Raw genomic sequence first — 12,736 nt, 5'->3', positions numbered from 1 at the left:
GCCTCCTGCTGATCAGCAGTGACAAAGACTGATCCTCCTGGGGCAAGGGAAAGGTCTGAGTCCCAGCATGGAAAAATCCTGGCTTGTTTGGCTAGTTTTCGGTATTTTAAATCACTGAGAGGTGATCTGTAATAGGGTAGATTAGACAAACTTAATCAGATCACCCCTATATCTTGCAGATGCTTATCTTCACAAACCTTGTTCCTGTGCAGTAGGGACTGTGTGCATGGGCAACAAGATGAGGAAGTCTTTCACAATTTCAAAGCTTTCTTTGTACCAGCGTGTGTCCTGTCCTATGTGAGTGCCAGAGCTACATCTCAGGTCCTGCATAGCCCATGCTCTGCAGGGGAAATCACTGACTCACAGTGGGATGTCAGCAGCTTTAAACTACTGCAAGTGTCCAGCAAACAGAAATCGCCACTGCAGGTGTAGCCTTGTCCTGCCGTCCTGAGGGTTCTGCGCCTGTACAAGATGTGTAGCTGGCAGTAAGAGGAGCAACCGTTTCAGTGCTGTTTTCCTTCAGAACTGTGCTTCTGTTAGGGTAGGTCTTCCACAGGCAGGCGTTTGACCTGCTGATACAATAAAAGTTGTCCCTATAGGTGAGCCACGTGGGACGAGCACAGCGCTCTCCTGGAAGTCAGACCTTGCCTCCCATGCCTGGATGTTGCCTCTTTGCTTTGTGACCTTTGAGTCATCTCCCACTGTGTTCGTTTTGCATGTGCTCAGATGGTAATCTGCTCAGCAGAGGAAATGCCTTCTACTGCTGTGCGAGAGTTAGGTTGGAGTAGCTTGGGGAAAAAAGGTGCAGCTGGCTGAGAAGTCGGTCGGTAATTCTTGCTAACCAAATTGTAGCTGAGATGAATTTGCCTGAAGAATACTTTCCTTTATTGAAAAATGACACTGTAGGTTCACATCCAGTGAATTTAAAATCATGTAGAAACTTTAAAGTGTTCTTGCTAGCTAAGGTTTTCCTACTTTACATGTGCTTGAAGCTTATTCAAAGCAGAAGCTTTGCTGCTGTGGGGACTGGTGCTTTAACTCCAGATAATGCAAAAATTTACCTGTGACCCTCAGACTTCATTTGACCTGTCTCTAATGTAGTTTGTATGAAGGGAGAGAGCTTTCAATCAGTTAATGGAATAAGCTCATGCATCCAACTTGAGCCTAGTGCTAAAGATGGCTTGCTTGGCTGATTCCACCTGGTGTGCTTGGCATATTCCATAGATGGAGCTGAGATGTGAATTCAGTCTCATTTTTTTTTTCCTGTTAGTAATGGAATTGAAACCAAAATAAAGGCTGAAATTATGACCTTACTGCAATCGTTAGCAAAGTTGCCATTGACTGAAGTAAGGCTAGGATCTCAGCCAAGGGTTTCCAGTGTTTAATTTATGGTAACATATTAATTGAGTTGTATTAAAACAAGGCTTTGAAAAAGTTAATCTTTAGCTTCATGATACCGTTTCCATTTCCATAAATATTGTACATTGTGTTACTAGAAGTTTACCTTTTTTGGGCAGGTTGGTAGAGGTAGAAGATCTTAATTTATTTTTTATAACTCATGTGTTTGCCCTCCTGGGAAAGAACTAAAGCGTGCAGATGTCCTTATGCCTATAAATGAAGAGGACTTTATCCTAAATCTTCTAATTCTTTTAGAATATATGGCAGCGAAGCTATCTAGCTCTGTATCCTGCAGGAAATATTTGGCATACTTGTAAGCTCTAGGGAGAGGAGAACTAGGATGATAGCATCCATTAGTATTGCTTTTGAATGAGAACTTGCATAAAGACCTCTAAAAATCTCTATTAGATTTAAGGACTTTTAGCAAAAGGAATGTATTGCAAGCTTTTGACCTTCCTGTGCCACACGAAGCTGTGCTGGTGTGTGTGCCAGAAAAGCCTCTTGATTAGTGGACTCCTCTAAAGCTGGGTGCTGCCCTTTAGGAGGCTAACATCTGGACTGTATTTACTGTGCATTTTCTTTTCACTGGATGTGTCAGGGTAGGTTTTCATCTTTAAAATTTAATAAACTGTTTCTGTAACTTAACAGAAAAGATTATTTATCTAGTTTTAAAGTCACAGCTAGCAATGTGTTCCCAAGCTCTGATGACAATAAAAACAAATTGTATTGGTTTAAAATGTAAATGTATGTTTTGTTGTACTTATTTTCTTACTTCTGTTACCTGCTGGAGTAGTTCTAGCATTAAGAGTATTTTAATATACACTTAGAAACAGGCAATACTGCTTTTATTATCACTTGTAGTCATGAATTATGTTAATATGAGCATTACACTGAAGGGGAAACTAGAAATAAAGACAAATTGGGAAGCAAGAATGGGCATCGGAAGTGTATTTTCTGCTTATTGATCTTCATGTTTGTCTGTTACAATTTTCTATGTAACAAACATAGGGACCTGGTAGAAATGGGATTTTTCACTTAATTAAAAAAAAAAGTGTATTTCCCCTTGTAGTGGTCCCAAAGTACACCCAGTTTGTGTAGCATATTGATGGTATCTTGGCAAAAAGGAAGCCCAGTTATTCATTAGCTAATCCTTGGAGTGGGTATCTTTGTAACCAGCTCTCCAGGTTATACATTCCACATTTATTTTCCATGCACCGAGCAAAGCTGGTGTAGCCAACGCGTTTTGAGGGGCCTGCCTTCTGCTCCTGCAAGTTTTTCAATAGTCAAGTATTTGTGACTTCTGCATTTTTCTTCTTGTGTTATTTTCCAATTATAACCATTTTCTCATGAGGAAAACCAGAACAACAGTGGTTTGACAGGACGAGGTGGGTGCTTCTGAGCTGCAGATGCCACCAGTACGATCTGGTGCCCAGGGTAACCTCCAGTATGGCAGCCTGCAGTCCGGTAACTGGGGCTGGGGTCGCATCCCATAACCTGTCTGCACAATCGTTTCGTTCAGTGCTCTCAGCTAACAGTGTCTTCCACAAAACCTGGTCATTGTCCTGCCAGGTCAAACACATCAAACACCACCAGAACTTCACGCCTAAACTAGGGGCTGCTAGGAACTAAGCACCTGAATAAGTGCAGGCGAGCTGCACAGCTGGCACACAGTGCGGTGGGGGAAGGCATTAGGAAGTCTGCAAAAGAAAGTGCTTCAATTCCCCGCAGCGAATTCACACTTCTCTTTCAGAATCATAGCTGAGAAGCTTGGAAGCACGTGCAATGTATCCTTGCCACATTTCTGGAGTAGTTGGTTTCTGAACATTAACTTGAACAACCACTGAACGACAGAAGAACTTCCCCTCTCCCATTGCAGCCCCACATAATGAAACGATTTTCAGTTTTGTGTCCTTAGCACTGCCGGTGGCCGGCTCCATCTTGTGCAGAATGGGCTTCTTCAGCAGGACTGAAATGCTGTTGAAACGTGGCTAAATGAGACCTGGCAGTCCCCTTGTGTGGATTTATTTAATGGACAGTATTTAACCAGGTCTAGGTTAAAAAAAAGACTTATGCCATCGTTTGTGGTCGCTGGGACAGCCGTGGTCGGACCTCTGCCTGTACCATCGAGGCAGCTCATTGCTCTGAGTTTGGGATGCCCCTTACGTAAATCTGGCACTAAATTCTGTCCAACAATCTGCTTTCAGTCGGCCTCTGTCTTAGTGTTCCACATCTGCAGTCCCTACTGATCTGTGTGCTGTGCCACTGCCCTAACTCACCTGGTGCTGAAGATGCAGCCCCATGAGGGTAAATGTATTTGGGGCTCGCTAAGAGTGAGGTGAGCAGTGCAAAGAGGCTGGAAGTATAAAATATTTTACTGGGGTCTGGAACTGGCTTCTAGAGATGCTAAGCGTTTCCATCAGCCCAGTAATCCTCATAACCGGGTCCTGGAATATAAGATACACTAACTGTTTAATAATTTAAATATATATCCGCACTGTGAAAAAAAAAATCTGTTTCAGTCTTTGTGATCAAGGCAAAGAACAAGTCTGTTTCTCATTACTTACGGTAATGTATGAATCCAGGCATACAGTCAGAAGCTTTTAATCAAACTAATGTTATATATTGTATCAACATCCTAATGCCGAGGAGATCTTTAGGATGTAGAAGGTATTTTAAACAAATACTTTGCAGTTCCCTGCCACACCACTGCTTTTGGATTTAGATGGTTACTGGGGTTCTGTTGTGTAGTCTAAGCCATAAATGGAATGAAATGAGGTTGTTTTAAACAAAGAATTGATATACTGTTGAAAATTAACTTTGAGGAAAATGTTTAAAATGTTTTCCAGAGGTGAATCTGGTGCCGGGAAGACTGAAAACACTAAGAAGGTTATTCAATACCTTGCTCATGTTGCTTCCTCCCATAAAGGAAGAAAGGACCATAATATTCCTGTAAGTTGGGAAATCTTTTTTTTTCTATTATTCTTTTGGTAAACTGCCATTTCTGCGTGGAAAAAAAACAAAGCCTTTTGAATCAAAGATAAGCTGTAATATAATCCCAGTAACTTTGTTCACCTATTATTTTCCCTTTATTAGTGGCTAAAATGAGTGGTTATGTCAAAACTTCCAGTTAATGTTAGCTGTTTAACTGCTTTTGTGAGATTATGGGCTTTTTGCAAGAATTGTAACTAGAAACAGTATCGAAACTTTGCTACCTCTACTTGGTTTTCAAAAAAAACTTCATTCATTAACTCTGGTGATTCCTAGTGGATTTATTTCCCATTACATGCAGCTTTTAGTATTAGCACATGTGAACAGAATTTGTTCTTTCAAAACTTAACTTGGGGAAAATCATCAAGTTTAAAAATTGCCATAGACCTTCTATATCCAGAAGTCAGCAGCTAATGAAAAGCTTGGCTTTACTGCATCACAAACATGCAAACATGTTTTTAAGTTGGAGAATCTTGATTTATTTTTTTCCTGTAGCAAATCACTAGCTGATCTATGCAGAGCTTTATTTAAATTTGTTGCTAATCTCTTCCAGAATTTGCACTGAATTTTTAGCGATTCACAAAACATGAATGGGTTGAAATGCCTGTTACTATGAGGACTTGGAACACGTAGCAGCGGAGTATTTATTTAACTTTACTACAAGCAAGTAGCTAGCTCCAGTCAGTGCTGGTGTATGCCTGCTTTTTCTCCAGGAGTACTGCAGGCATCTGGTGGTTGGAAGCTCTCAGGCTGCATCTTCTGGCTTAGCAGAGACATCTGTAACTTTTCTTGTGTATGGCACGTAGCGTTAAGGTGCTCAGTGGAGTTATAGACTTGTTCGGTGTGTCAGGACTCAAACTCCTGGAGAAACAGGAGATGACTTTTGACCAATTTGTGAAGAAAAAAACAAGAATTTGAAGGGGGAGAGGAAGAAAATTGCTCTGCAGGCAGACTTGGAGAAATCTAGATCAATGAATGGAGGGAACGTGAGTCTTTAACTGAAAGCAAATAACGTGACCCTATATATTGCTTATTGAACGTGTTGCTTCTTTGTTACACAGGGGAGATGAAAAGTAGTATTTCTCAAACTACATCATGCAGTCTGAGTGGGCTGCAGGTTGTGCCTACATCAGTCACAGGCCTTAAAAAGAAGTTTCTTTCAATGGAGTGTCAGCAGCATTGGGCATGGCATGGAGAGGATGAGGCTCTGCAGAAAGCTATTCAGAACGTTATCCATCAGACTTGATTTTCTGCGTAGGTTCTGGTTCATGGATATTACTGGTTTTCCGCTGCATAACTTTGAACAAAACCAGCAGCACCTTCTTCAGTTTCTACACGAGTAAGATTGCCCACAGCTTTCTGGGGGAAAGTGAATTACGCAGTGTGGGTTTGTAGCAACACCTCTTAAAGCAACTACTCTTAAATATTCTACTGATAGAATATCTTGGGATATTAGATATGCTAGATACCTAATTAGATATCTCAGGATGCCTCCATTTGAAAGAGTTCCAGAAGTCTCTCGTCCAGGTGCTTTTCAGAATGGGTCTCCCTTCAAAGTCAGATTACAGTGCTCAAGACCTGGCTGAGCAGAGGATTTTGAAAATCTCAAGGGATGAAGATTACGTGATCTCTCCAGGAGCCTAACCACTTGAAGCTCTCTTTCTGAATGTCTAAAACGTACTGGAAATTTCTTTGGCCTTTTTTGTGCTGTATTTCCACAAGCGCTTGGTGCCAGTACCCTAGCTAAGAGCAGCACCCTTCCTGAGCTTTGTCAGCACAACAATTCCTGTGGCTGCTCGCTAGGAGCTGCTGCAGGCTCAGGCTGCTGTTCTCAAAGTCAGCCTGGCTTTAACTGAAACTTGTTTTCTCCGTTGTGCTTATTTTGTGGCTGATACGAGCTGAGGGGATGGAAAGAGAGGAAAGTTGGGGTAGAAAATGTCAGGGAGGGGAAGGATGAGTTGTCTTTTTTAATGCCGTGTTGGCAAATTCAGTTTAAACCCCTGGCTGAGCTGCAACTTAATTCTGTACTTAGCAGTGCCATCAAATAGGGTAGTGGTGCTCATCTCAAGAGTTTAGGAGATGGTTGTTGTAATCGGCTGCTCTGTGAGCCATTGATGACTGGCATGATGGAGACTGGGAGAGTTTTATTCTTTGTAAAAGGCAGCTTAGGCACAAAAAGGAACGGGTTAGTGTCCTGAATGAAAGTTTGGTGCTCTGATCGTGCACTTCATTCACTGCAGGGCCACAGTAAGCACCAAGTTAAGCAAATACTTATGGGAAAATGCAGATTGTTTAACCAAACTAGCCTTGAAAATACAAAGGAGTCTTCCTTTTTCTGTATCGATTTGTTTTTATTTATGGCAGACAAAGAATGTCCAACCTCCCCAACTAACTCTGAAAAGCTAAGTAGTGCCAGAACTGCAGTTAGACGTGCAGTCCTTGTTCCTTTTTATGTATTCACCAGCAGGCTGTAGAGGGCTGGTGGTGATCTGTAACACCATGCTGTACAGCATTTGTCTTCTGCTAAATAGGCTTGTTAGGCTGCTAGTCGTGGATTTATTTTTATCCATCCTGATAAATAATTATTGCTGACTTGTATTAATGATACTTCTAAATGCTGCATGGATTTTTTTCAGAAGCATTTTGCATGCTGATGAACGAATAATTATTTTCCCAACACTATTCTGAAGGCGAGGGTGGATTTTATGCCCGTTTTGCCTGATGGACCGTTGTAAAGCTGTTAGAAAAAATGTAGCTGACAGTTTGACTCCTCAGGCCATGGCCAGAGTAGCACTGGTGTTCTGCCATGTCCCAGCCGCTCACCAAGCGCAATTTTGAGAAGACCAGGTTGTGAAAGGCTTGGCTTATGCAAGGAGCATCACACAGGAGCTGTGCCTGTCCCATGGAGGACAACGTTGTCACCTGGGGCATTCAGCTACTTGGCCGTGAGACTTTTTCTTCCCGACAGTGCTCTCTCCTCTCCTGCCAGCTGGTAGCAGTGTGCCCACAGATGAGTCCTGCCAAGCCCCTGGCATGTCACACTCAGGCAGGGTGCCGTGGGAAGGGAGTCAGTACCACGCTGTAACCACGGGGAGAGGAAATACCGTGCTGAACAGCCTTAAAACTGCAGCTTCCCAACTCAGTGTTGGAGTCCATAGCCACGCTGTCTCCTTCATTCTCTGCTCAAGATTCTGTCCTGGGCGCTGTGCTAGGAAGTGAGGGTGGGAGGTGATGTATTTGACAGGCAGTGTTATTGTGGGACTCAGCAGAGCAAGGTGAGGTTAGGCTAGCCCCTTAAATTAGGAAGAGAGCCTAGGCTTTCTAGAGCCAGCTAACGGATGGGAGGCAGCTGTACGTGCACCGAGTTATGAACATGGGCTCATCTACAGATTGAAGGTGGGAGGAAAGTGAGCCTGAATCCTTGCCCAGGGCATGCTTGATTGAGCTTGGGAAAGGGCACGTGTACAATCCCCTTGGTGTGGAGCAAGGGAGAGAAGCTGGCAGGTGTTTGTTTAAATCACTGAAAGCTTTAGCTTCACATCCCACAAGGCTGAGCTCTGAAGAGTTCGGGTGAGTAGGATGTTAAGAACTTTGCAAGTAAAGCTGAATGTTTTGCTGGCAGAGAGCAAACCATGGTTTATTCCGTGGTTATGGTGCTGTGTGTGGAGCAGCCTTACAAAGATAAGCATCGTGCCGCGGCTTTGGCATCTCAGACCAAAGGTGACCCCGCTGGCATTAGTTGGTCTGCTCAGCTGCCCCCTGTTCCTGGGCCACAGGCAGCGCTGCCTTCGCTCTCGTTTGCCTTCTGTAGGCACCGGAGGTGGGGAGAAAGTATGTTTGGAGGAAGAGAGCAAGGACAGGTAACTGGTGAGCTTGGGGAGGAGGCTGATCTGTCTGGAGAGGAGTTTGGACAGATTAAGCAAGGAGACGTGGAGGGAAACGAGTTCTCGTGAGCTCATCACTTGCCTATATACTGAGGGGGGAATAAAAGGAATGAAATTGTGGTATTGAAGGAGTGCGTTACGGAGCTGCTTTAGTGTGGTTAAATAGCAAGCCTTAATTCAGGCTCTTGGGTTCTGCTTTAGTTTGCAAACAGGTTTTTGGATAGGGAGGAAAGTCAGTGCAAAATAGACGAAAAACACCAAAATGCACACCTGACCTGGCACAAGAAGTGTTGGCCGTCGCTTGCTGCCCACGGTGGGCATTAACCGGTGTGTGCTGCTGGGGAATGGGCTCTGCTTGTAGGCTGCGGAGGGGTCTGGACCCTCTTCGTGGTCGGATAGGTGAGAGCAGCAGGTAACAGACGGACTGCGAAGACTGAAAGCAAGCAGCTCAGTTCTATGAAAACTGTATCCAGCCATCGCTGACTCCATTTCCACCCATCTGAACCAGAGCTAGACAATGCCAGGATGAAAAGAATTAGACTTTTTTTTTTTTTTGTTTCTTTCCCCTGCACCAAAGCCCCACAAGACCTCTATTTTCACAAAAACCCAGCTTGCATGATGGTGCTGCTTTAAGTTTCAGAAACAACTATAAATACTTTCAGGTTTGTGACTGCATTTATTTGCCTCTGCAGCTGAAATGCTAAATGGTTTAATTCCTTTTATTAAATTCAAAGAGATGAAACTGGTTTTGAAGTACTGGATCTTGGGTAGGCCAGTTCAGGCTGAAACTTCTCCTAGTGAGGATTTCCCAGATGGGCTTTAATTGCCCTAATTTAAGTGCCGGGGAGTTGATCTGGTGCTGCTCAGCTCTACTCCTGGCGAGGGCAGAAACAGAGACCCTGAGAGAGCAGTTATCTGCTCTGAACATGGGTAAATGAAATGCCTCCTAGGTGTACCTGTCCTTTTCCACTGAGTGCAGCACTAGTCTCCTGCTGGAGCAGCTAACCTTATTTTTAGATACCTTAGCTGTTTTCCAAGCGGGCATGATTCAGCTCTGCTGAATTCACCCTGCTTAGCTGAACGAGCCAAACCGTTGCCAGCTCCTTTGAGGACCTCTCTCCAATTCTGTTACTTTGTGCTAAAACAGTTCTAGAGCTTTAAAATAATAGGCATAGAGGAAGCGTGCATCTGGCTTGGTATGAAAATCTCTTCCCCATATTTCATGGCATTTTCCCCATAGGCTCTGCGATGTGAAGCTCAAGATTGGAAAGTTTGCAGACAGAGGAATGGAAGTAATGATGGGATTGAAAATCTGAGCACTTCTGTAGAAACTCTGTTGAATTTTGAGGGCTTTTATTTTATTTTCCATCTGTACCCTTCTTCCTGGCAGAATTTGTAGGTTTTCAGTTTAAGATCTTGCTTCTTATGTGGGTGGTCACTCCTGAAAGAAAGAAATGAGACTTCTGTCTATTGTAAGCTTTGCAGTTGTGAAGTTCACGTTGTACAGCACAGAAAGAAAACCTCAGGCTCCTTCAGGATGGCTTTCCTCCTAGGTTCTGTCATAACCTGCGTGGTATTTTTGAAGAATAATGATCATCTTATCCATACCAAACCACCTTGCAAGGGCTAAGACTGGAGAAAGTTACTTAGTGTTGTGGGTTTCTTTGTTATTTGGTAAAAATGTGGAAAATCGTGTGAAACTAATAATGCTGTCGCCCTTTTTCCTTGTTACTCAAGGTCCATCTGTCATCTTGTATTTTATTTGGAATTAGTTCTTTGCATAAACACAGGTTTTAGCATTTTGCGCATGCAATGACAAGTGAATAACTTTCTAAAATTAAGTAAGCTTCTATGAAGTGAGTTTATAGTTAAACTAAACCTACTGACATTAATAATTTGGGATGTAACTTGGAGCTGGAATGCTTGCTTGCTAACATATGCGTTTGTTTGTTTGCAATGAACAGCCCGAATCACCTAAACCCGTGAAACATCAGGCAAGTGTTTTTCTTTATGCTTCTCAAGTTTTGTAGGTGAACTTAATACATCATTTCTCCTATTTTCTGTCCATTTGTATTTACCTGTACAAGCTTTCCCACATACTTTATTCAGCTAATAGTAAATTTAGTAACTATTTAACTGGTTTTGTTAAGAGAACGGGCTGCTGAAGAGCACAGAGGCTCCTCAGCACCACCGAGCACTCCCACCCATCGGTGGGGTCTCTGCTCCTCTTAGCTGAACTCCTCTAGCAGGCTCTGCATCAGTGTGCTGCTGAGAGTACAAAACTTCTTAATGCTAAGCAACCTACTAAATAAACGGTAAGGAGCAATGGAAGTGACAAAATACTTCTGGTTAACGTATGATTTTGCCTGAATGTTTTTATAGCTGCTTGGGTAACCAGAGAAAGACTTTATTCTCAAGTGTGTAAGGCTTGGTGCAACCACTCCCCTGAAATTGGGCATCTCCCCTGACCTACCGAGGTGATGCTTATTCACTGTTGCTGCCTGAAGTAGCGTTTCCTTGTTGGAGCTTCAGCTGCACTTAGCTCCAGCCAGCCCACGGGCGAGCAGCTAACGCTGCCGGCTCCCCAGTCCTAGCCCCCAGGCAGCAGGAATCGCAGCGCTGCTGGGCCGTAAAGGGGCACAAAGAGGAGGGCTGGGTGGAAGCTGAGGGTATGACTATGGAAAGAGATGAGCGATTTGTTCCCACGTGTTATGCAAGGTACACGTTCCAGTCTCTAACCTGAGGTGGTAAGTGATGCCTTTTTGTCACGGGCACAAGCCTTTACATAGAGAGAAAGCTTTGCAAGAGCTCCGTGTGGTGTAACCAAGGCCTGGTAACTCAAGAAGCTGCCACGAGTCAGTTCAGCTGATTGTATTCCTCCCCTTGCATTTTCTGAAAGCTGGCTGTGGTGCAACTGTGGGGAGGGGGGAGAAAAGAAACTGTGGTTTATTGGAGACACAAGTCCCATGGACAGCTGTGATGCCTTTGCTAGTGTGTGGTAACTTGCTAAGCCTCTGTAACCCAATCATGTGTCTGAGCCCCCATGGTCTCATTTTCAGAAGTTACAGACATTCTTAGTATTTAACCTAATCCTTCCTCCATCCAAACCTCAGACAGTTCTAAGTTTTTCTGTTGTTTTTTTGCTAAAGAATTTCTCTGTTCCAAAAATAAATGGAAGAGTTGAGTTTAACCCTCCTTTTGCTTAGAATTAGCCTGCCAGGGTTGAGATACGCTGCTCGTTGCCAAACATTTGAAATGTGTCAGTGGAAACATGCTAATCCAGAAGTGTTGATATTGCATAAACCATAATCATTAACATTTCTGTTTCGATGTCATTTTGAACTACAGAGTGGATCCCTGTTGTATGTGAGTAGCATGTAGTTTCCCTGCCTCACCCAGGCTTCACAACGAACCGAGTCACTGGGATGCTGGTTTTTCTGAAACTGAGACAAAAAGCTCTCCTTATCTTGCCATTGCCCTGCATGAAATGTTGCATGACTTCACTTTTTCCACAATATTGTGATACTGCTTTTTCCAAGTTCTGGTTAGATGCCTATGCTGGAGGTATGCCTACAGGCCGATATTAAACTCTTTCCAAAGCACTAAATGCTTCTTCAAATCTTCTTCAAAAAGGTTTTTGAGTGTAAACCAATCTATCTGGAGATGAAAACTACGAAATCCATTTAAAAATTCCCACCGCTATTCTTCTCTGAAGCTGTTCTGTGCTGCGTGAGAGGTTTGCTCTTAGATGGCCACGAGAAGTCTGCCTGTGAACAACAACTGCAGCGGCTCGCTAGGCTGTGATCGCTGCTTGTCCTCACTGTTTTCACCCACGTCTGAGGACACAAACTGAATGTTTTCTTCAGATCCCGTGGGATGCCCATAGATGTGCTCTTAAGAGCTCTGCATTCAGTTGCAGAACTCGAGTGCAATTATTTTAAGACTTGCTGCAGAAGTTCCCATGCACGAAGCTGCATTCCTGTTGTGGTGCACAGAGGCACTTCAGAGCATGGACATGGGGTGCCTGGGGCGCGCTGCTTGCATGCAGCACCGCGATGCTCTTCAGTGGAGCTGCATCCTGAAGTCAGTGTGCTTTCTTTTCCAGAATAGCTAGAATTTGAAATGTAAGCTGTGACATGCTTGCTGCGTTTAATATACGTAATGTGGCTTATTTCAAGCTGTGTACAGCATGGTAAGCAAGCTTCCCACTTCTCGTTTAGTGTCTGAACAGGAGCTGGTCGTGTGGCTGGGAGAGGGGACGGGCGGAGTGGTGTCAGCAAATGCTTTTTTTTTTTTTTTTTTTTTTTTTTTTTTTTTTTACTACCTGCTGCCTTTGCACAGCAGCCTTTTGAATTGCAGATGTCCACATAGCGGCTATAAGTGATTTAGTTTTCTTCCAGTTGTGATTTTTTTTTTTTTTTTTTAGAGTCCTTAGGAGCTCTTTTAAATAGATAAAGGTGGTAGAC

At 43.5% G+C, this 12,736-nt stretch overlaps 1 protein-coding gene across 3 annotated transcripts in view; it reads left to right on the top strand.

Moving 5' to 3' along the window:
* MYH10 (myosin heavy chain 10) overlaps positions 1-12,736 on the top strand; it is a 102,257-nt gene that overhangs the window by 42,766 nt on the left and 46,755 nt on the right. For 2 of the 3 annotated variants that reach the window (XM_068655243.1, XM_068655244.1), the window contains exons 5-6: positions 4,245-4,347; positions 10,235-10,264. In XM_068655243.1, coding sequence (XP_068511344.1) covers positions 4,245-4,347; positions 10,235-10,264 — 133 coding nt within the window. The remainder of the gene's footprint in view (positions 1-4,244; positions 4,348-10,234; positions 10,265-12,736) is intronic. The other variant, XM_068655245.1, reaches the window with a different exon arrangement.

The sequence above is a fragment of the Anas acuta genome, chromosome 18 (genome assembly GCF_963932015.1).
Source record: "Anas acuta chromosome 18, bAnaAcu1.1, whole genome shotgun sequence".
NCBI lineage: Eukaryota > Metazoa > Chordata > Aves > Anseriformes > Anatidae > Anas > Anas acuta.
The sequence above is the reverse complement of the archived record's forward strand: the minus strand, read 5'-3'. Positions and strand labels throughout refer to the sequence as shown.